Here is a 25,015-nt window from a genome sequence, read left to right as displayed (position 1 = left end):
CAACAGAAATACTCGTTGTCCCCCAAATAAAATTCTTTCAGTACCATCATATAACACTGTCATGTTCTCTAAATCATGCTGATAAAGATCGGGAACCCGACCTTGGAACAATCTTCCTCAAAAAAATTGGAGAAACTCACCTTCCATCACGACAGCCATCTCTCCCTATATTTGTCTGCAGCTCATTCTCGTCGATTCTCCCTCCCCCATGTTGACAAAGTTCTTTATTTAAAATCCGTTCTTTCCTAAGAGTAACTGTCACTGTCATTTCATCTTCTCTTTCTTTATCCCTTCCACTTCTATAGTGCTAAACACGTATTCAAATGTCCCAAACTAATCTATATCATTCTAAATGCCCTTTGCTATTATTATTATTATTATCTATTATTTCTGCGAATGTTTTTATAAAAATTTCTGTATGTGTTGTTCGTGGTCGGGCTAAATAAGCAACAAATAAATAATTACGGTACCATGAGTATCGAACTTAACCAATTAATAACTGAATAAATTACTACTTCCAAGAAAAAAATCAATCATATTTTATAAATCAGTAATGGAGTGTTGTACAGTACGCAACATCAAATCTAAGATACGTTCTACCTGTCAGGTATAATTGGGTATGTCGCATATTTGCGACAACAGGCATTAGGGAAACTGAACAAATGCAATGCTTCATGCAGTAAAAGATTTTATTTATCATTTTGACGGTACATTGATAGGATTTACATGACAGAGAACGAAAAATACGCGGTGGGACACTTCTTAAATAATTATCTGTAATAAAATATAGCCTTATTCGTGAAGTTCGCATAAACAGATGAACACTACACAAGAATACTGTCTCTGTCTCTCGCAGTTAGGTCTGCTACATCTTTTGTTCTGTGTCTATAACCTGAGGCCAGTGACCTACTGCAGGAGCTCGGCTAGACTTAGATCGAACCGGTCTTGTTGGCCCCCGATTCCTGCATCGTTGTTCTTCCTCTATACTGGCTGAAGGCCTCTCTTTTTCTTTTTTGTTTTGTATTTTCCCTGATTTCAGAGTTCCTCTGCTATTCTGGGTTTGAATTCTAGATCATTTTGTCTATTGCAGGGAATTTCGAAACTGCCACAGATACTGCCACACGTGGTACACGAGCTTTGGAATGTCCACTTTCATTTCATGGAGCATAAAACATCGGGGATCGCTAAAACGTATCGTTTTGAAAGAATCAGCAGATCAATACTTTTCACGTCACACTAATTATAAAATCTAGGCAGTCAAAGCAGTGTTGAGATCGGATAGTAGTATGAATTATTGGAGACTCGTAATAAATTATATATATATATATATATATATATATATATATATATATATAGAGAGAGAGAGAGAGAGAGAGAGAGAGAGAGAGAGGTAATGGAACCAACTGAACACTAAGGTGTTACGATGGTACAAATGAACGGAAATATTTTTTACTTCACATGATTTCATCTCAGGCATGCGCGCGCATAGAAAAGAAAGTACTTATGATGCGTATTTTACACAAACAGTATTTTCTGATTCATGTAGCACGCGTACCTAGTTTTTTAGGTCAAAATGTGATCTAAGTCATGTCACAGATGGCGCGAATAGCAAGTGTCTGTAGAAGTATCAGAAACACTCGAGAAATGGCGGCACACGTCAGAGAATCTGTATCTACAATCTCTAGCGTTCAAAACCATTTAGCCTTCCATTTATTGGTATCATGCTAATTCGCGACACGCGGCATTAAGAGAATAACAAGATCGTGTAAACCCATTAGCGACGTTTGTAGTTTTTTCCCGTAATCATTTCTGTTTGTCACAGGAATTAGATAACATTCTCAGTTTTTCAATTCAAAATTTCCTTACTTCTTTAAACATTTTGTTAGTTGATTTCAGTTGCATAGGAACACTATTTTGCCATATTTAAATGACAACTGTTCAAGGAACGCCATTTACAAACTTACGAATTTCAAGCTTTACGGCTATTGAAGCTATGAGGGCGGGTTGTGACCCGAGCCTGGACAGCTTAGTCTGTTATAGTATTGTTCTGTTAAAGCAATAGTAAAATCATCAGACCCTCTGATGCATCTAACCAGACATCCTAAAAATACTACACTACATTTATTACGATATGTCCGTTATAAAGGCTCTTAAATCCACCGCCTAGAAAAACTGACAAATAGCGGAAACAGTAGTAGTTCTAGCAGAAAAATGTCTATATTCGTTCATGAAAAATAGAGCAACAAAAGCAAACTACAGATAGATAAATTTAAGGTAAGATTACTGGTGTCAATGGACTTGAGCGAAAGGATGGGAGAGGGAGAGAAAAAGTAACGTTGTAGAGCACAAGTATTGAAGAGGAAGGGGAGGGGTGGTGGTGGTGGTGGTGGTGGTGGTGGTGGTGGTGGTGTCATGATCAACTGAAAACGAAAAGAGAAGGAAGCTTAGCTGGGAGATGTGTGAATTCACTCTATCGTTTGACAGTGAGAACTGGCCACACACACACACACACACACACACACACACACACACACAAAATCCTGCTACACCCCGATACTTTCTGCAAGTGTGTTGCTATTGTGGAAAGTACCGAAAGTAACGTCATCCCTGGCGTTGTTTTTTAACATGTACAGTTGTCATGAGCGTTACCTACGGATCGAACGCCACACTCGAATGGATTGTAGCATTTCACTTGAAAGAATAGCACCAGTAGGGTCTCATTAGAAACGTCTGCTGGACAGTAGAGTGAACATCCATCATGCCACGAAGGACACCGCGCCCAATGACCGGCTCCACGTTACGCATAAAAGGCTTGTCAATCAGGGAAGTTGCTCGACCTATCCAACGGAGTCAAAATGATGTGATGAGGACGTGCAGCCCGTTCCAGATGACAGGAAGTGTTGAGGACGCACGCCGCACACACAGTGTTCGACAAGGGTACAGGATGATCGATACCTAAGACTTTAAGAGTCTAAGCACCCGTGGGCTGAGAGCTCCAGAACTGAATTCGGCGTTCAAAGAGGCTACGGGACGTCATATATCGCATCATACGAATATCCATTCCCGACGACCACGTCGAGCACTATCTCGCATATGGACTTCGATACAGGGAGCGAAAAGACATGCAGAATGGGCACCCCAGGATTGGCGTAGGGTGTTGTTTACGGATGAAACTCGAATCTGTTTGTACTCTGATAATAGGAGGCAACGTGTTTGGCGACAACCCTGTAACGTCAAACGCCTAAAACACTGTGTCCCACATGCGCAACAGGATGAACAAGATGACGCTGGAATGATGTTTGCGGGTGGCTTTACATGGAGCAACTGTAAACCTCTCGTGGTTGCGGAGGGAACTCTTACTGTTCTACGTTATAGGGACGAGATTCTGTAACCAATAGAGATATGGTATCGCCATCATCTCGGTGGCAGTTTCATCTCGGTGGCAGTTTCATCTCGGTGGCAGTTTCATCTCGGTGGCAGTTTCATCTCGGTGGCAGTTTCATCTCGGTGGCAGTTTCATCTCGGTGGCAGTTTCATCTCGGTGGCAGTTTCATCTCGGTGACGCCGGTTGGAGTGGCTGAGCGGTTCTAGGCTCTACAGTCCGGAACCGCGCGACCGCTACGGTCGCAGGTTCGAATCCTGCGTCTTGCATGGATGTTTGTGATGTCCTTAGGTTAGTTAGGTTTAAGTAGTTCTGAGTTCTAGGGGACTGATGACCTCAGAAGTTAAGTCCCATAGTGCTCACAGCCATTTGAGCCATCTTGGTGACAGTTTCACCTAGGTGAATGCTTACTCGCGTGCTCAAGATGCTGATCTCATGAACACGTTCCTTGAGCGTGCTGGGGTCACAAGTATGAAGTGATCTGCCTGTTCCCCGGACTTGAATCCAATCGAAAATATGTGGTATCGATTGAAACGAGCTGTTTTTGGATGTCGACAACGACCACGTTTCTGTACCACTTAGGCAGAATCGTTATTGAAGTGTGAGGCAATTTTGACTGTGGCTGGTTTGATCTTATTGATGATATACCACGACGGATTCAATACTGCGTACGAACAAAGCGACGTTCCACTAAGCATTGACGTTGCTGAAGAGTGCTGCGAAAAACCGCCCATGGGAAGCAGACGATTTTGTAGTTGCACAAATGTTTTTTCATTTTTTAACGTTGTAATCCGGCCACATTATTAATATATACCCATACCCCAGAGCCAATTTTTGTTTGTGCCGTGAATTTCGAAATAGGGTTCATGCAAATTTTTTGTTGATGTATGTACGTTATCTTTTTTTTAGAGAGAATATATGTTTACAAAAGCAAGTGCTCTGACGTTTTTAAAAAAACAACGGGGCATTTAATTGTGTGGCCGTGCGGTTCTGGCGCTGCAGTCCGGAACCGCGGGGCTGCTACGGTCGCAGGTTCGAATCCTGCCTCGGGCATGGGTGTGTGTGATGTCCTTAGGTTAGTTAGGTTTAAGTAGTTCTAAGTTCTAGGGGACTTATGACCTAAGATGTTGAGTCCCATAGTGCTCAGAGCCATTTTAACCATTTTTAGCTTGTTTGGGAGATGGACAGCAGCAGCGGCAGAGTAATTTGCGAATGTTTTTGTTTTGTGTATGAGTACAGCTGGGATGCTATATCAGTGAGACCTTTGTTGCAGTTACGATGAGCTTTAAATGTACTTGATCTCTTATGCGAGGTACTGGCGTGCTTTTGCACTGTGGAGCCGATGAAGTAGACATACCGTGTGGCACTCATGTAACTTGTCCAACGAGAACTATCCTAACTCTGTGTAGAGAACACTGACGTTGTCAGATAGACGGATGTTGCAAAATATAAAGCACATTTATTCTTATACTAAAATAATATTGACCACGCTTCTATCTAGTGATATAATTAACACTTTTTTTTGTAACCTAAGATACATGGCCGTGCACTACATAAATAATAATTCCAAAAACTGACATTCACTTCTACATTGTTGTTATCAGTCTAGGGACACGTTAAAGCTGAGGACGACTGACGGAAGAACAGCGAGCTAGGTACGGAAAGAATGTGTTAAACAGACGTTTGGTAATCAACCGGAAACGTAATTACAAAGTATCATATTTGCAACTGTATTCACAAGAAAACAAGAGGTATCTCTGACTAGACGTAAAGCTGTTAGCTTTGCGGCTTATGACACATCCGCTTAAACTGGAACATTACGGATGAATGAGTAAAGCTCCACAGCCGGTTCCATTCCAATCTAAACTGTAGCAAATAAAAAAGGTAGCCGTACAGCGTTATGAAATAGTGGCCTCACATCTAAGTGGGCCATACTCTTAAGATGGGGAGTGGCACAAGGTTGTGTAGCCGGTCCGTTGCTTTTCCTCGTTTGCGTCACTTGTGCATCGTTAAGGGTAATGCTTTGGAACCCGACTTTTTATTGCAAGCCACTAGCACGCTCATTAAGGATCCAAGCGACGGACGTGTTGGAATGTGATGGAGTTACAGACGATTAGAGGCAGATACGTGCTTATTACATGATCTACAGGAAACTAGTATTCCCATTTTCGAATTTAAGCAACTCGCTCACATTAAAATTTCACTACATCACAAGGTGGCAAGTGGTGTAGACAAGCCACCAGCAGACAGCAAGACACAATATTCAGTGCTTCCTTCACAGTATGCCCAACATAGTCTTTCTGGCGACGCAATTGTTCATTCTTCTGTTGGGTGTTATATTGTGATCGGAATGCCTATAAGTCTGATCATCCTCAACCACTTTTTCGTTCTTGAAAATAGTAGTGTACTTTCTGGGAAAAATTCCGAAGGAATGAGAAGAGGGCAGATGCAGTTGTAATGCCACCACGCTAAGCCTCTTAACAGCCGACAGATAAATCCGCGAAAAATTCGTTAACAGGAAACCTAGGAAAGGGATATATCAGTTACGATATTTATTCATATTTTGTTTTAGCATTCCTGCATGGCTCTGCGAATTTTTGTAATTTCTCAGTACATACTTTCTCCCTAATATTTAGTTTTGATCATGTTTCATGCGAAACTAACACGTACGTTATGCTGCACACATCCAGCTGCTGCTAATGTGTGTGTGTGTGTGTGTGTGTGTGTGTGTGTTTTGTTTTTGTGCGTGTGTTGCGTGTGTTTTTGTGCGTGTATTGCGTGTTTTTGGTGCACGTGGTGCGTGTGCGTGTGTGTGTGTGTGTGTGTGTGTGTTGCGTGTGTTTGGTGCGCGTGGTGTGTGTTGCGTGTGTTTGGTGCGCGTGGTGCGTGGTGCGTGGTGCGTGGTGCGTGGTGCGTGTGCGTGTGTGTGTGTGTGTGTGTGTGTGTGTGTTTGGTGCGTGTGGTGTGTGTGTGTGTTTGGTGCGCGTGGTGCGTGTGTGTGTTTGGTGCGCGTGGAGTGTGTGTGTGTGTGTGTGTGTGTGTGTGTGTGTGTGTGTGTGTGTGTGTGTGTGTGTGTTTGTGTGTTTGTGTGTGTGTGTGTGTGTGTGTGTGTGTGTGTGTGTGTGTGTTTGTGTGCCCGACCAGGACTCGAATCTCTGATCTCCCGCTTACATGGCAGAGGCTCTATCCATCTGAGTCACCGAAGGCACAGAAGATGGCGCGACTGCGCCTCCCGCGAGACCCACATTCTCACCTTGTATGTCCACACACTACATTCGTAGTGTCCCACCCCAACACACTCATTACTCGTGGAAGACATTCTTTCCAAGTCCCGTAAGAGTTCGGGGAATATGTGTGCATCCGCACGGAAGGAGGTCATGGCGGGTGTTGCCAGAACTATATACTTATATGGATATGGTGTCTGTTCTTTGCACGACAATGCGCGGGCGCATACAGCGCAAGCTGTGGCTGCTCTGTTCGGTCGGTGGGACTGGGAGATCCCCGAACTTAAGTCCTTGTGACTTTGGTGTGAATCCGAAGATGAAGGAATCACTTCGTGGCATTCGCTTCAGTACTGTTCCAGAGATTAGACAGGCAGTAGACCGCTCCATTCGCACCATCAACAGAACAGGCTCAGCTAACGGTATACTACGCCTTCCACATCGGTGACAACGGATTCTACACAACGTTGGTGACTATTTTGAAGGACCGTAACAGATGCAAATATGTAACTTTTTTGTAGTGGTTGTGAATAGATAGTTCCTACGTACTTGCACGAAAATAAAGTGGGATATCTTATAGGAAGCTTAAGAGCACATCTCTTAGCAAAACAAAGCACACAGGTCTAGTTAATTTGGTTTCTGCGACTTACAGTTGTAGCAACTACGTACAGAACAACAAAAATGTATTGCATTGTACTAATAATAATTAGTACGTTCTCGTATTTCACTGATAGATTTATCCTGTACCATGGTTGGCTTTCTTAACTTTTCATTGAGTCTTTTCCTTATCTTAAATTGATAAATTTTTACTACTGCATTATCTATGAAAGTTTATGTATCATCTCGGAAACAGCACTTATTTTACAGTTGTATTGTTTGGTGAGCCTTATAGCGCCCAAAATAAACTAATACCATGTGTAGTGTTCATTCACACTTCCTCTTCTTTCCAAAAATAAATACAATCAGCCTCCAATGATGTTGTTGGAGGTATTATAGTCTCTGCTGTCCTACTGAATTTCATTTTGAAGTAGTAGACTTGACTTTACAGTGCACTGTTGCTTTGAAGCGTTCTCCTTAAGATATTTTGGGGATTTGTTGCTGTAAAACTGACGTATTTTCTATCGTGATTTTATTTTAGTTCAGTAATAATGAGGACTCTAGAACATACACATATGATTCTCTTTTAGGGGGTCGCCGACTCTATTTTTTGCTTAATTGAATCAATTACAAAAAGAATGTTGTCATAACAATGTACTCTTCATGAAGTGGAATTCTCGTCGCCATCCACTCACTCCCTCCGATTGCAAAAAGTTAACACACTATTTGTGTTTCAGACAAGTATTACCCAAGGTGAGTCCAGGGTACCTGCGCCCGCTGTTGCCTGACGAGGCCCCACAGAAACCGGAGAAATGGCAGGACGTGATGGCGGACGTCGAACGCATCATCATGCCAGGGGTGAGTCTGCAATAATTTTCTTTCTTAATTACATTAATAATTTTGTTCTTTGTGGATGCGGTAAACACGATACAAACCAATAACTACGAGAAAGAATTACTGACGAACAATCGGAAATATATGACGTCTATGATCCATAGAGCCACCGACATACTACATGGTGTATATACTGACAAAACAACGTTAAATCACGAGCACCAGCATTTGATTTAGCCGCTGTGCGGACTTTAGAGTTTCTACATTTCGCCATACTGAATTAGTATTTGAATCTGTTTGTCAGTGGCATGCTACATTCTGTAAGAGTCCAACGAGTAGTATTACTTTCTACTATTTTCGGCTCACAAGCGAGCTGCCAACCCACGAAATCCCATAAACGTTCAATGTTCAACATTACTCGTTAAAAGCGTACCATCCCAAACACTGACTTGCGACAACCGGAGGATCGTTCTAATCTTATGATGCTTCAAGGATGCGACAGAGGACGGCTATCACTTCCGATTCTCTAACTTGAAAGATGCAGCTGTCACTGTCGAATGTATTAACAATCTGGAATACGGAGTGACTCCCAGAATCCCAATGAGTTGCACAGACTGACACTCCAGGCAGGGGACGGTTCTTTTGTCATTTAGATCGAAGTTTCCGTGTCATGGTAGATGAAAAATGGATATGAAGTAATTTTTCCTTACTTAGTGGGTTCAATTTCTGTTGCAACGTGTTTCTGGGGGGAATTTATTTGACGAATGAACCAAGTGACACCAAGAAGACTTCAGCGGTAGCTACGAGTTTATAATACCACACCCTACTGGCTCCAGAACGTACGGCAGACGAGCTATTGAGAATCACCAGTGGGAAAGGAAGAACAATGGCAACAAAACCTCATGGGACAGTACTGTTCAGTTGCACCGTTGCAGAAGTACATTTGAAGAGCTTGGTTTGTCGTGCTCTTCAAGGCGTCAGGATGGCTCAGTAGCTGTCGTTACCACCGAGCCTTGCCAGTTACCGTCACTCCTGGTGCACATTGTACTGCTGATAGGTCGCAGTCTTCCCAAGCTGTTGACACTAGATGGAAGGCTGCAGTCACAGGAGCTGGTCGCTGCTCATAAGTTGTTGACCATCCTCTGGCCGCCGTTACACTCTCGTCAATTCATCATCTACTCAGTCCTGGCCGCTATAAACATTAAAACTGCAATCCCATAGAACATGTGTGTCTAGTGCAACTCTGGCAAAAAGCCTCAGAAGAAATTTGCACTGTGAGCAGTAGTTAAATGTTTGTGCTCCTACGTCATCGTGTAGAAAAGATTTTATCGTGCTGTTTGTGCCAATCTTGCAAGGATCAAAAACCTGTTCATACCATCTTCGATGCCTCATTGCCTGATAGCCCCCTATTTCCGCATCTCAGTTTTAAGAACATTTTTATCAGGATTTTTTTAGCAACCAACCTGTCGCCCAGCTCAGTTAATTAACTGAACCCGTTTAGACAGAAGATATTAAAACTGGGTGAAGAGTTGGACATTTCGTCTTCTACACTTTCCATATTAGACCACTTGTGATTTGTTACGGATACCATCTATTTCTCGGTCTTCCAGGGTCTCTTCCCCATTTGGTATTGAAATCTTTATCTGACGTGGTAGTCTCTCTGGACCTATTCTTCACAGATGTTCACTCCAATTCTTTTTTTCATCCAGTTGCTCTTTCACACTTCAGATTTTCAACTCCTCGAATATTTTCATTTCATATTATCCCTGCTCTTTCACATCCCTTAAATCCTCTAAGAAAGCTCATTTCTAGTGCTTGTCCTTGTTTTTGTTGTCTGTCATTCAGTAACCACGATTCACATCATTACAATAGGGTTGGCAACGCGATTGTTTTACACAATTTATCGTGTTTCTTCAAGTGTTTTATGATTTTCAAGTTCTGTTAGTAGTTCCAAATACAATCCCAAATCTATTGAACTTACTCTGTAGAACTTCATATTCGTACGATATATCATCCTGAAGACGTTCGAATATTTCACCTACACTATTGTTTTTTCATCAACTGTCTTGGTTCTCACTGCTTTTTTTCCTACAAAATGCCATTGACATAGGTTTAATAGAAGATATTTTCGTATTATATTCTGTGACTATTTTATTTGGTTAGTAAATTGCTTTTTATGAACGGTCATCTCTCGAAAAAAATCAATTTAAGGTCATTAGCACGTAAGAGTGATTTTAGCTGTACTGAATTGTTTATGTGCAACTATCTGCAGACTGCATGCCAGTGAAAACTTTGGACAGTGTAGGGGATAAACTACAGCGTTGGCTTACTCCTTTTATTTACTGTATTTGTATCGGTTATTGTTGTTCCTTTATACAGACATTCGATGACGGATATAAACTGTAAAGAGTAACCTGTGCTCCATTGTTCTCCATAACTTTTCTCTAACCACATTATCAAAAGTTTTCTCAAAAACTATAAAAACCAATAGCTATAAAAAACAATAGCTGTCTTTGTTAAATTCTCTGCTGTTCAATAAGCTTCCTTGAAATAAAACGTCAGTAATTTATCGACACTTTGTAAATCCCACCTGTTCTTCCACTAACAAACATTCTTCTGTTGTTTTCAGTCTTACGTTTAAAATTCTTCCTTGAAATTTACAAGCTGTGTCCCGTAAGCTTATCCTTCTGTAGTTTTTACGTAGAAGGAAAAAAAATATATATATCTTACATATCGATGTATTTCTTTTGCTTTCTTCTAATTTTGTGGTAAATCTTTTTTTTCTGCCCGTGTTAAACAGACGTAACAGTTTACAGTGCAGCAACAATCAAAGGCATTTAATTAATTTTTCATTAATTTCATCTAAACGTTTTGGTTTTCGATTTTTAAGGTCTTCAAGGCTGCAGTGAGTTCTTTCATTATGATGTCACCTAGGCCTTTTACTTATATTTCTGGATATTTTTCCTTTCTTCTCTTCTATGTTAGCATTACACTACAGGTTTTTATAGTATTTGATCTACCCTCCTTTCGCAATATTATTTAGACAAGTTGTTTTCTTTTGTTTTATTTGACATTTTCAAAGCCTTATACTATATGTGCTGATGACCACGAATATCATATTCCATGTTACTAACGTATCTGTCCCAGGCTTGCTGGTGGGCTCTCTGCGCTGTTCCTTTCGTGTAATTACTTTTCTTTTCACAGATTTATTTTCCTGGGTAGGCTTTGAAATGCATTTTTATGGACGGATAAAAAATGAGGTTGTAACAAAGGGTGAATAAGAACAGATAAATATTGGAAAGAAAAGAGAGAAAACTGGCTAAATGAGATGGGACTGTAATAAGTAATGTTGACTAGGAAGAGGACGAGAGAAAGAAGCATCTACCAGCTAATTGACGTCATCAAGAGAAATACATACGAAGACGATGGCAGAAAACCGGGATTATTGGAGAATGCTGAACCATTGAAGGACCTGCCCCATTGGCCAGATGATCATCATGTAACATAAACTAATCCCATAAAATTATTTTTCCTATAAATTCATTTCTTTAAATTCAGTTCTCAATGTGTATTTTTATTAAACCTTTATTGCAGACATAATTATTTGGTGCCAGAACATGGGCCAAGATGTGACCAGCTTTAACAGCATAATTAGGTTAACGCAACTGAAGATCCGGTGTGTGTCTGTTCTGCAGGTCACGCACTGGCAGTCGCCGCGGTTCCACGCGTACTTCCCCACGGCCAACTCGTACCCCGCCATCGTTGCAGACATGCTGTGCGGAGCCATCGCCTGCATCGGCTTCTCATGGGTGAGTCGCCTGGGGACTTCGTGTCAGTATCTGCACGGAACAAGTTCCTGGTCTTGAAATATGATACTGATATTGCTAGGAAGAAAAGTAACACATTCTTTTAATTACCGCAGAAGAGTGAAACCTTTAAAGTAGTGCATTCCCGTTATAAACAGCAGAACACTTTTCCAGTAAACAGATAATTTCAGTTGTAGTGATTTTTATTTTATTTATTTTTCATTTATTTTTGTTATTTTTAACTTCGTCGTCTCTTAAAAATGAAACACACCAAATTCAACTGAGTCCGAAAAAATCACAGATAAGAGTAGTTTTCAGACTTTTATCTAACTGAGTAATGTTGAATTTCAAAAAGACTCGTCATTTTTCTTTTACTTTGCCTGAGACTAGAGGGGAAACACTGCCAACTTAAAAACCTTCCAATTTACGTAATACTGAGCTCCAAAGGCAACAGATATCAACGACTCCAGTAGGATAACTGCATTACAAATATTTCATTCTAAGACTGTAATATGTTGCTGTTTAAGTTCATGGTTCCAAAAAAATGGAATTCGTTTGGGTTGTCTCAGAGAACCACTACTGTTCCTACATAGGCAGAAAGGTAATATGTCGTCAATCTTGATGCCGTCAGATACTGAGCACTAGCTGATGTGGATGTGGATGGACAACGTCCAGAAATTTTAGAAATAACCCACCATTTGCCTGAAGTCAGCTACGGGAACAACGAAAAACCTAAAACGGTATTCAGTGGTGTTAGAAAAATAGCTTTCTCCTTAATGTAAGTATAGTGCCATAACTATTGCGCCACAACACACGATTCCTGTTGTCATTCAGTGCGAACAGGGCAATTTGGATTCTGCTCTGAGGAGCAGAGGTGATGTGATGGGCCATAAAACCTAATGCACTGTCGGAATGTGTTTCCAGTTCGTTAACTAGATGCTCTAGTATTTTCGTTCCCAGATTTATTGGAAGATAGAAAGTCCCGTACTTCGGATTACGTTCTAAATCAGAGATTCTGAATCTCTTTCAAAAGTAGACCCTTTTCAATTGTTCTGAAATGCCAGATCCCTTGAAAAGTAGTTCTCTAACAATTCATATTTGTAAACTAGATGCCTTACTGAGTACTTTTAAAGTATTCATGATAATGCTGTTATACAGGGTGACCCAAAAGTCCGTTAACATTTGAAAACGCACTGATTCACGGAATAATATAGGTAACGAGATAAATATGACATTGGGTTTTATTGAAACAAAAAGGAGCACAAGAACTGGCAAATGATGGCGCTGGACAGCAACAAGTCAGTGGCGCCGCATGAGAATCGTGTATAAAACGAGCAGCAGTGAGAGAGGCAATCCCACCGTACCTAACTTGGCTGATATGCATGCGCTGGAGGGTATGAATTTTATGCAGGATGGCGCTCAACCCCATACTGCTATAGTCTGGGAGACGAGTCTTTGGTATTGACAGCTCGGTAGCGTCTTTCCGTTGCCTAGCGACCGCAGGCAGGCAGCCAATGACGGCCTGACTTTGAGCGGGTAGCAAGGGCCACGTTGCCGCTCTGAAACCCGGTCGCGCGCGCTTAGAAACTTACCAGTGTCTCGCGTGCAGGCGTTGCGGTCGTTCGTCGTTTGAAGTTCAATTCGCAATTTATTTCGTTTTTGTTGTTTTTAGTGTTTCTTTGTTTATGTTTCGTTGTAAACAATGTCTAGTGCGGCGGGTAATACCAGCCCAACACAAGTGAAACGGAGGAAGAAAAGTGTGCTACACACCCAGGCCCGTGAATTCGTGTGCTCTGTGAGGGATTACTTTGAGAAAGAAAAGGACAAAGGTGGGCCCTTAATTCCTGTTGTTCAGGTTGTGAAGAGAACTGCAGCAGCATTGAAAATAAGTAAGAACACTGTTGTAAAGATAGGGAAAGAACAGTATAGTGTAGATTGTGATGAGAGTGGCACAACAAAGCTGCACACACCAGGAAAGAAGCGACCGAGAAATAAGCAGGTGACAGCTTTGGACGATTTTCAGAAAGACGCTATTCGTCGTCATATATACAGCTATTATAAGAGAAGGGAACATCCCACTCTATCTAAATTACAGGTGTCGCTTCAGAAAGACGATCTCTTTAAAGGGAGCAAATTATCATTGCGTACAGTGTTGAAAGACATAGGCTTCAGCTATGCACTGTTTAACGGACGCAAAATATTAATGGAAAGGACAGATGTAGTTGCATGGCGGTGCAGATTTCTGCGCTGGATCATGGGTGTGGAATTCGAAAGTATAGTGTGGTTAGATGAAACTTGGGTCAATGCCACCCATTCTTTACGTAGAGGTTGGAATAATGGAACGCCCGAGGGGACAATGGCAGTGCCTGTTGGCAAAGGAGGGTTCAAATCAAATGGCTCTGAGCACTATGGGACTCAACTGCTGAGGTCATTAGTCCCCTAGAACTTAGAACTAGTTAAACCTAACTAACCTAAGGACATCACAAACATCCATGCCCGAGGCAGGATTCAGTCACTCGTTGACCACGATGGCACCGAAACAGAGGACGACCGAAGAAAGGCAGAAATACTGAATTCAGTGTTCCGAAACTGTTTCACTGCGGAAAATCGTAACACGGTCCCTGACTTCAGCCGTCGCACGGACGCCAAAATGGAAAATATTGAAATAAACGATATCGGAATTGAAAAACAACTGCTATCACTTAGTAGCGGAAAAGCATCCGGACCAGACGAGATACCCCTAAGATTCTACAGTGATTATGCTAAAGAACTTGCCCCCTTTCTATCAGCAATTTATCGTAGATCTCTGGAAGAACGTAAAGTACCTAGCGACTGGAAGAAAGCACAGGTCGTTCCCATTTTCAAGAAGGGTCATAAATCAGATGCGAATAATTATAGGCCTATTTCACTTACGTCAATCTGTTGTAGAATAATGGAACATGTTTTGTGTTCTCGTATTATGACGTTCTTAGATAATACAAATCTCCTTCATCATAACCAACATGGATTCCGCAAACAGAGATCATGTGAAACCCAGCTCGCCCTATTTGTCCAAGAAATTCACAGTGCCGTAGACACTGGCGAGCAGATTGATGCCGTATTCCTGGACTTCAGGAAGGCATTTGATACGGTTCCGCACTTACGTTTAGTGAAAAAAATACGTGCTTACGGAATATCGGACCAGGTTTGTGATTGGATTCAGGATTTCCTAGAAGAAAGAACACAACATGTCATTCTTAACGGTTCAAAATCTGCAGATGTAGAGGTAATTTCGGGAGTACCGCAAGGAAGCGTGATAGGACCTTTATTGTTTACAATATACATAAATGACTTAGTTGACAACATCGGTAGCTCCGTGAGGCTATTTGCAGATGACACGGTTGTCTACAAGAAAGTAGCAACATCAGAAGACTCGTACGTACTCCAGGAAGACCTGCAGAGGATTAATGAATGGTGCGACAGTTGGCAGCTTTCCCTAAACGTAGATAAATGTAATATAATGCGCATACATAGGGGCAGAAATCCATTCCAGTACGATTATGCCATAGGTGGTAAATCATTGGAAGCGGTAACGACCGTAAAATACTTAGGAGTTACTATCCGGAGCGATCTGAAGTGGAATGATCACATAAAACAAATAGTGGGAAAAGCAGGCGCCAGGTTGAGATTCATAGGAAGAATTCTAAGAAAATGTGACTCATCGACGAAAGAAGTAGCTTACAAAACGCTTGTTCGTCCGATTCTTGAGTATTGCTCATCAGTATGGGACCCTTACCAGGTTGGATTAATAGAAGAGATAGACATGATCCAGCGAAAAGCAGCGCGATTCGTCATGGGGACATTTAGTCAGCGCGAGAGCGTTACGGAGATGCTGAACAAGCTCCAGTGGCGGACACTTCAAGAAAGGCGTTACGCAATACGGAGAGGTTTATTATCGAAATTACGAGAGAGCACATTCCGGGAAGAGATGGGCAACATATTACTACCGCCCACATATATCTCGCGTAATGATCACAACGAAAAGATCCGAGAAATTAGAGCAAATACGGAGACTTACAAGCAGTCGTTCTTCCCACGCACAATTCGTGAATGGAACAGGGAAGGGGGGATCAGATAGTGGTACAATAAGTACCCTCCGCCACACACCGTAAGGTGGCTCGCGGAGTATAGATGTAGATGTAGATGTAGATGTAGAACCTGCGACCGTAGCGGTCTTGCGGTTCCAGACTGCAGCGCCTTTAACCGCACGGCCACTTCGGCCGACTGCAAAGGAGGGCGTATTTTTGTCTTACATGCAGGAACATCGAAAGGTTTTGTGCCAAACTACTTGAAAATGTTTCGGTCAAAAAAGACGGGAGATTACCATGAAGAAATGAACAGTGTAGTATTTCAAGAATGGTTCGAGACATCGCTTATGACGAATCTGACAAGTCCATCAGTGATTGTTATGGACAATTCGCCTTATCATTCCGTTGTTCCCGATAAGGCACCAACCTTGGCAACAAAAAAAGACGATATCATTCAGTGGTTGAAACGGCGAAAAGTAGATTTCAGAGAAGATTTAAGGAAGGCGGAACTGCTCGAAATTGTGGCACAAAAGAAACCCCAATTTCCAACATATGTAATTGACGAGATTGCTAAAAGGCACGGGCATGTAATCGTTCGGCTTCCTCCATACCACTGTCACTTCAATGCAATTGAAGGAGTGTGGGCGCAGATAAAAAATTCCATTGCTGCAAACAATAAAAAATTCACGATCTCTGAAGTGGAAACTCTCCTTCCAGCAGCTATCAATAAAGTGACAAGCGAGACGTGGGCTAAAATTGTAAACAGCACTGCAAGTGCCATCAGGGAGGCGGCCAAAACCGTAGGGGTTGTGGAAGAATGCATAGAAAATTTAATTATACATCTGGGAGAGAGCAGTGATAGTTCGAGTAGTGCTGAGGAAGACAATGTCAAATCAGATTCTGACAGTGATGTGAGTGGTGTTTTTCCATTACAGTAACTACAACGTATTCAGGAACGTAAGGAGGGAGTTTGCTATCGATCTACAACCAGATAATCATACTGTGAGTACTTTCTTCAGATTATAACTCTTAATACACTGACCAATTATTCTGTAGCTTGTAGTAGAACAAATTAATAAACAATGGAAACCCAACAACTTGCGAAAATAGTTTTCATTTCAGTTGTGAAGTTTAACAAATAACTTTATTATGTTTCAGCATCTTAGATACTTGTACTAAATAGCTCTTATCAGTTTTCGAGTTAATATATTTCAAGCATCAACTTTAAATAAATTCACGCGTACCAATACGACTTGTATTTTGTCTCGCTTTTATTTCTGCTGCTAGAGAATGCGTGTAGCAGACAGGGTGCCGTGTGCTGTGAGCCACGTTCGGCAACAGCGCCGTCTGCCCGCTGGATCTGTCAGTACCAATCACTCGTCTCACGGACTATACAAGTGTGAAAGATGTGTTGCGTACATCGTTTGGATCACGTGATGAGCCGCGGCGTCCCTCATGCTTGGCCTCCCCAAGTCCCCAAACCTCAAGCCGTGTGATTAGTGGTTGTGGGGTTACCTAAAGTCGCAAATCTACCGCGATCGTCCAACCTCCTTATGGATGCTTAAAGACAACACACCATACCTACTGACAACGCTGAACTGCAAAGCTCACGGAATTGTCCTTAGACTACAGGCATTGTCGACGAATGACGGCGGACATGTTGAGCAGTTGTTACAAAGAACATCGTTTTTGCTAAAAATCAATTATTATGCTAACTGTTGATTTTGTATCGTATGAAGCCTCATCTGTTGGTTATTTTGTGCGTTTATTTGGTTTCAGTAAAACCTTAAGTCATTTCAAACATGTGTGTCAATTTTCAACCCTCTACCTATATTATTCCTTGAATTATTGAATTTTCAAATGTTAACGGACTTTCGGGTCACCTTGTTTATTACGTCTACATCCACATTTACGTACATACTTCGCAAGCTGCCATACACTGGATGTCGGAGGGTACCAAATCCATTACTAGCCATTCCCTTTCTTGTTCCACTCCAAAAGGAGTGAGGGGGGAAAGAGAGTCTAGATTCCTCCATGCGAGCCCTAATTTCTCTCCTCCTCCTCCTCCTCCTCCTCCTCCTCCTCCTTGCACTCCCTCAGAGAGAAGTACATTGCCTTCAGCAGAATCATTCTGCAGTCAGCCAAAAATGCCAGTTATCTAAATCTTCTCATAGTGTTTCATGGAAAGGACATCTTCCCCACCAGGGATTTCTATTTGAGTTCACGAACCGTCTCCCTAATACTAGCGTCCTGATCGAACAAATCTAGTAGCCCACCGATGAATTGCTTGGATGTCTACCTTCAATCCCACCTTTTTGGAGGGAGGGGAGGAGGAGGATCCCAATATTCCAGACGTTGGTGCGCAACTCTAGAATGTGTCGCACTAGTGTTCTGACCGCGTTCTCTTTGTTAGCTAAGCTACAGTTCCCCAGTATTATTCAATAAACCATTGCTGATCGTTCGCCTTCTGCTATCAATCTAACGTTCTCGTTTCATTTCACAGCGCTTTCAACGATACTCTTACATATTTAATCGACATGGCTGTGTCAAGTAGCACATAACCAACACTATATTCCAACACTACAGGATTGGTTCTTCTACTCATCTGCTTTAGTAAACATTTTTCAACATTTAGAGTAAGTTACCATTCATAACAGTAAATGGAAATACTAAGTCTTCCTGTATCCTCAGACAGCCACTCAACTAGGGCACATTTCCGTACTACAGCGTCATCACAAAGCATTCACAGCCCGCTGCTAATCCAGTATGTCTGATAGTCTATTCATATACAAGATATTCCTAAACTATTCGTTCAAATTAATACGTAGATGGGAAACATCAAAACTAATATATTTCGACAAGGAACATACGGTCTCTGAAGTCAACCTGTAATTTTAGGGAATATTTTGCTAGTGGTGTTGATATAAGCTGCTGTGTCGGTGTCGCCGACTGGGGATGAGTAGTCATTTAAAACTACTTAGTGTTCTTGTACTGGTTGGTTGTACCTCTGAACATTAGACAAAGGATGTACTTGCAGCACCATGGGGCATCAGCCCATTTCAGCACTGTTGTGAGGAATCATCTGAGAGCTACCTTCAGGAATTGGTGTATCGGCCGATGTTGCCCTGTGGGCTGACTACCCAGATCACCTGACCTCACGTGTCTGGATTTTTTTTCTCTAGGGTTATACACTCCTGGAAATGGAAAAAAGAACACATTGACACCGGTGTGTCAGACCCACCATACTTGCTCCGGACTTGCGACAGCGTGGACGTGAACCGTATGTGCAGTTGACAGACTTTGAGCGAGGGCGTATAGTGGGCATGCGGGAGGCCGGGTGGGCGTACCGCCGAATTGCTCAACACGTGGGGCGTGAGGTCTCCACAGTACATCGATGTTGTCGCCAGTGGTCGGCGGAAGGTGCACGTGCCCGTCGACCTGGGACCGGACCGCAGCGACGCACGGATGCACGCCAAGACCGTAGGATCCTACGCAGTGCCGTAGGGGACCGCACCGCCACTTCCCAGCAAATTAGGGACACTGTTGCTCCTGGGGTATCGGCGAGGACCATTCGCAACCGTCTCCATGAAGCTGGGCTACGGTCCCGCACACCGTTAGGCCGTCTTCCGCTCACGCCCCAACATGGTGCAGCCCGCCTCCAGTGGTGTCGCGACAGGCGTGAATGGAGGGACGAATGGAGACGTGTCGTCTTCAGCGATGAGAGTCGCTTCTGCCTTGGTGCCAATGATGGTCGTATGCGTGTTTGGCGCCGTGCAGGTGAGCGCCACAATCAGGACTGCATACGACCGAGGCACACAGGGCCAACACCCGGCATCATGGTGTGGGGAGCGATCTCCTACACTGGCCGTACACCACTGGTGATCGTCGAGGGGACACTGAATAGTGCACGGTACATCCAAACCGTCATCGAACCCATCGTTCTACCATTCCTAGACCGGCAAGGGAACTTGCTGTTCCAACAGGACAATGCACGTCCGCATGTATCCCGTGCCACCCAACGTGCTCTAGAAGATGTAAGTCAACTATCCTGGCCAGCAAGATCTCCGGATCTGTCCTCCATTGAGCATGTTTGGGACTGGATGAAGCGTCGTCTCACGCGGTCTGCACGTCCAGCACGAACGCTGGTCCAACTGAGGCGCCAGGTGGAAATGGCATGGCAAGCCGTTCCACAGGACTACATCCAGCATCTCTACGATCGTCTCCATGGGAGAATAGCAGCCTGCATTGCTGCGAAAGGTGGATATACACTGTACTAGTGCCGACATTGTGCATGCTCTGTTGCCTGTGTCTATGTGCCTGTGGTTCTGTCAGTGTGATCATGTGATGTATCTGACCCCAGGAATGTGTCAATAAAGTTTCCCCTTTCTGGGACAATGAATTCACGGTGTTCTTATTTCAATTTCCAGGAGTGTATGAAGCAGCTGGTGTATGAAACCGCTGTGGAAACAAGACCTCGTCGCTAGAATTGGCGTCGCTGCTGGTACCATTAAGGAACATGAAAGGAATCGTTTAACAGACACGACAATCAATGGTCCAACGATGTACTGCGTGCATACAGGCCATGGGTAGCGCGAACAGTTCCTGTGAATTCCATTACTATAATTAGTATGCTAAACTAACTTCCTTGTAAAACGTCCCTAGCGTCAGAAATTGCTGTCAGGGCCCATAATTAGCATAACTAGATGTTTCGATGTTCTCTAGGTCCTATATCAATTTGAACGTCCGAATAGCTTCGAGGCACACGATTTCTTAAACGCTAAATTTAAAACCTCGTCTTACCTTTTGCTCTCTTCTATTACCACTCCGGACTTGTCGACGAATGACTGAATAAAAGCCTTCTGCCCCGCTAGCGATTTTGCGTTTGGCCAGAATTTCCTCTCTAAGGAAAAGTGTACAGGAATGTGAGGTGGAACAGTAGGGATAACTTTCAAATTAGTCTTCACTTTGTAAGAAATGTATGATATTGCGTCCATCATTTTATAAAAGGATTCAGGATCATTAGAACTGCAGGAGAGACCATATAATTGAAAAAAAAATTTAAAGAACTGGAGACTTCATGTTACAACACACTTCATTCGCATCGACTGGAAGCGTATTAGTAACCAAAGTGTTTTCAGTAAAGTTCTGGAAAGTATTCGTGGTAACGATGTGAGTCTTTTTTGTAGACTATGTCTAGTAACGCGAGTTGATGTTAAGGTTCGTATCTCCGTAGATACAAGGAAACTGTGGAGACTGGAAAATCGTTGTCATTTAAAATGCCACTCATATACTCATAATTTATCGTAGCTGCAATTTTGTCTCACACTTCAATATTTTTTCTTTCTCTCGTCGCAGCTGCAGTTTTAACACAGTTAAACATTGGAACATGACCAGCGAATAAGAGAGATTTAGTAATCGGATGCAGACCAGAGGTCATGCAGGTAATTATTTCTGAAAGGGAGATTTTTATCTCGTCCCTCAACAAGAAGAAAGCAAGCAGTAGCGCTTAACATTCTGTAACTTTCAGCTTCGAAATGCCGTAATACTTAGATTTTTTTGTTCTCTGCTTATCCAAAGCCGTTCATATAAATTTATATTTACAGTCGAGTTTACAGTACTTCATTTAGCGTTTTTTCATAATTTTTCTGACTTTCTCTTAGCTACGAGAGCAAAGTCTGTTGCAGACTGATGTCAATACAAGCAAAACCTACGAAAGGACGATAAGATATGCAAGAAACGTCACTCCGTCAAAAATGTAGACTTAACAGATCGTTCGTTCATACTAACCCAAAGTAAACATCTGAAAACTTTTGCTCAAAAGATATCCGTGTTTACAACTACCGATGTATAATTATTTTAAAGTGCAGTGACAGACTTCTTACAAAACTAATACAGACCCCAGTAGACATCCATGTTAAGAACAGCTGTTCCAGGCATTTGACTTCAACAAATTTAATGGGCGAACTTTAGGTTTCCTCTGATTAGTAAAGCGGCAAGATTGAAAGTAGCCAGCTAATTTGAGGGAGAGTTGCATATCAACCGTGTAGAGACATTCATAAGACATTGCAGTGCCTCTATGGTTAAGAACAACGATGTAATGTTCCTTCGGGGATGCATGTGTCTGAAGGAACAGGCACTGTGGCGATTACAGCCGTTATGAAATTCGCGCAACATATTCGCAGTTGCAAATACGAGCAACCATAAGCCGCACAGGCAAATGACAATGGAAAATTTGTGACGGGCCGGGACTCGAACCCGAATTTCCCGATTTACAAGAGCGGTCGCCTAATAGCTTTGGCTATCCGTGGACGACTCACGGCACGAACGACGGCATACGTAAGTTTGGGTCTGGACCGGATACATACAATATTGCAGAGCTCGTGTTCAGAAGAACGATGCAACATTGCTTCGGAGAAGCGTGCATACCAGTATCGACATTGGTCACAAGCAACTGTAAATGCCATTTTTGGCTGCCTATCCGGTCACGTAGGAAGGCCCAGATATCAAGGCATGGCATGTGGTAACCCTACTCGATTAAGTCTTGTAACATGCGGCTCAGCAGTAATCTGGCTCTGGCGATAGAGTTTCTAAGGCGGCACACAGATCTGCCTAGCTACGCATTGTGAAGGCTGTTAGAGACTTTGGTGAGATAACAAAGGAGTTAGCTATAGAGAAAGGTAGGTAATGTACAATATATACAGTAATGGATGACTATGAAGGAAGTATTCAGTTAAAAAGGTTTGAAGACAAGGATGCAGTTTTTCTTCCCTACACATATAGGAGAAGCAAGTACAGAAAACAAGATTCAGGATTGAGATTAAAATTCAGGATGAAACGGTACCAGTGACAAGATTCGCTGATGAAATTGCTATTCTGAGTAAAAGCAAGGAAGAATTTAGAGGGGTACTGAATGGAATCGACACCATACTGAGCATAGAATGTGGCTTGAAAGTAAACCGAACGAAGAGGTAGGTAATGAGGAGTATCAGAAACGTGATTTGTATTTTATATAACATCAAACTGGGAGATCACGAAGTAAGCAAATGAAGCAGTTCCGCTACCTTGGAAGGAAAAGGACGAAGCAAGGAAGACATAAAAAACAGACTAGCACGGATAATGTGGGTCTTCCTGGCAAGATAAGTGTTCTAGTAGCAAACATAGGCCTCACTTTGCGGAACAGAATTTCTGACAATGTTCGTTTGGAGCACAACAATGTGTGGAAGCGACCACGGACTGTGGCACAACTGGAACATAAGAGAATAGAAGTGTTGGAGATGTGGTGCTATAGAAGGATGTAGAAAATTAGATGGACTGATAAGACATAAGGTGGTTCTCCGTAGAATCAGAGAGGAAAAAATATGTGGAAAACACTAACGGAATGAGGCGATATGTGTTAAGACGTCAGAATAACTGCCATGGCACTGGAGGCAGCTGTATAGGGTAAAAACTGTAGTGGAATACACTGATAAGCCAGAACAATATGACCACTGCCCACCGGGGCGTTGGACTCCGCCTTGTAACATTGTGGTCACTTGACGCGGTAACTAAAGTATATAAGCGGACCAGACACTGATGGGGGATCACCTTAGCGCAGATATGAGCTGCAAATGGGGAAGTCAATTGAGATAAGCGACTTCGACAAATGGCAGATTATTATTACGCAGAGCCTGTGAACGAGTTTCTTGAAAACGGCGAAGCTGATCGAATGGTCACGTGCTACTGTTATGAGGCAATGAAACTACCACCAGGAGTTCGGAGGCTTGCCTGCTCTGTAAAGTAGGCATCTCTGTTGAAATCACAATTCTGGTGCACGCACAAATGTTTCGGGGTACAACGCTTAGCGTACATTGCTGAACATGGAGCTCTGCACCAGACCGTGTCTACGTAGTCACATATTGACCCAACGACATCATTGCAGTGGACGTGGGACCATCAGGATTCAACCATAACACTCATTAAAGGAACTGAATGAGCTGTAACGTGTAACACATCTGCCTGTATCGGTTTCGCAAGTGTAACACTCAGTATCTACGGCCAGTGGCGTAGTGATAATAAGTTACATAAAAAACTGTTCTCGTGAACCAGTATATAACAATCCTAACAGTAGTTCATGAAACTAGCCTTCACACAGACAGAAAAACATGGCGACGGACTTTAATTTGGTAATATGTGTTGATGTCCCTTCTGATCTAAACGTTGGCTCGATGTTTACTGTCAGTCAGGTTTTTTGCGGTACTCTTCAGTTCTTTAGAAGTGTCGTCTTCTCATGAAGAGAGAAGACAGCAGTTCAAAATAATGGTATTTTCAGTCGCTTTCACTTTTCGATAATGCTACTTTTGAGATTCTTATTTATGTTATTGGGAGGGAGATACGATTATATCTTAATAACTCCTTCTTGACAAGTACCTGTAACGTAAAAGGCATACGTATTAACTAACGAGCAAGTGTGTGTGTGTGTGTGTGTGTGTGTGTGTGTGTGCGTGTGTGTGTGTGTGTGTGTGTGTGTGTGTGTGTGTGTGTGTGTGTAGATAGGTGGTATGAACTAATACGTCTGCCCGTGTAGTGGGGTAGGGTACGCGTTTCTTGCACTTGATAAAGAGGTGCTGGTGATAAGTTATAATTCCAGCGACAAGGACATAGGGTTTTCCAAGTTGAGAACACTGCAGCTACGACCTCGGAATTCGGTGTCAGCACTTGAACGGAAGAAGAGCCTGGGGTCTTCTGCACTGCTAAACGTCGACGTATGATAAGCTTTAGATATGTGATGTACAGTCATCGGTATTGGATTTATCAGATCCTGCTGCGTGACCTCTCCCCCGGCGTAATCGGTGAAGCCCAGTTTATTAAGCATGCCGAGGCACGAACTATATTCGGGCATCTATACACCGAACATAATTTTAACAGAAGACTGGTAGTATGTAGTAGTCCCGAAGTATTGCTTAAGATACTTTCGTAAATCACCTGTTGTTGTCCAGCTGAGACACACACACACACACACACACACACACACACACACACACACACACACACCAGCAACTCATCGACTATAGTGGATCTATGTGAAATAACACTGACCAATACGATTATGCTATTACTCGAAATACATGT

At 42.6% G+C, this 25,015-nt stretch overlaps 1 protein-coding gene across 2 annotated transcripts in view; it reads left to right on the top strand.

Annotated features, from left to right (window-relative positions):
* The window catches only part of LOC126263132 (aromatic-L-amino-acid decarboxylase), a 205,273-nt gene that overhangs the window by 87,690 nt on the left and 92,568 nt on the right, over window positions 1-25,015 (top strand). For both annotated transcript variants that reach the window (XM_049960155.1, XM_049960156.1), the window contains exons 3-4: window positions 7,938-8,058; window positions 11,730-11,843. In XM_049960155.1, coding sequence (XP_049816112.1) covers window positions 7,938-8,058; window positions 11,730-11,843 — 235 coding nt within the window. The remainder of the gene's footprint in view (window positions 1-7,937; window positions 8,059-11,729; window positions 11,844-25,015) is intronic.

Source organism: Schistocerca nitens, chromosome 6 (genome assembly GCF_023898315.1).
Source record: "Schistocerca nitens isolate TAMUIC-IGC-003100 chromosome 6, iqSchNite1.1, whole genome shotgun sequence".
Taxonomy (NCBI): Eukaryota; Metazoa; Arthropoda; class Insecta; order Orthoptera; family Acrididae; genus Schistocerca; species Schistocerca nitens.
Note: the sequence above shows the minus strand (reverse complement) of the source record. Positions and strands in the feature narration are given on the sequence as shown.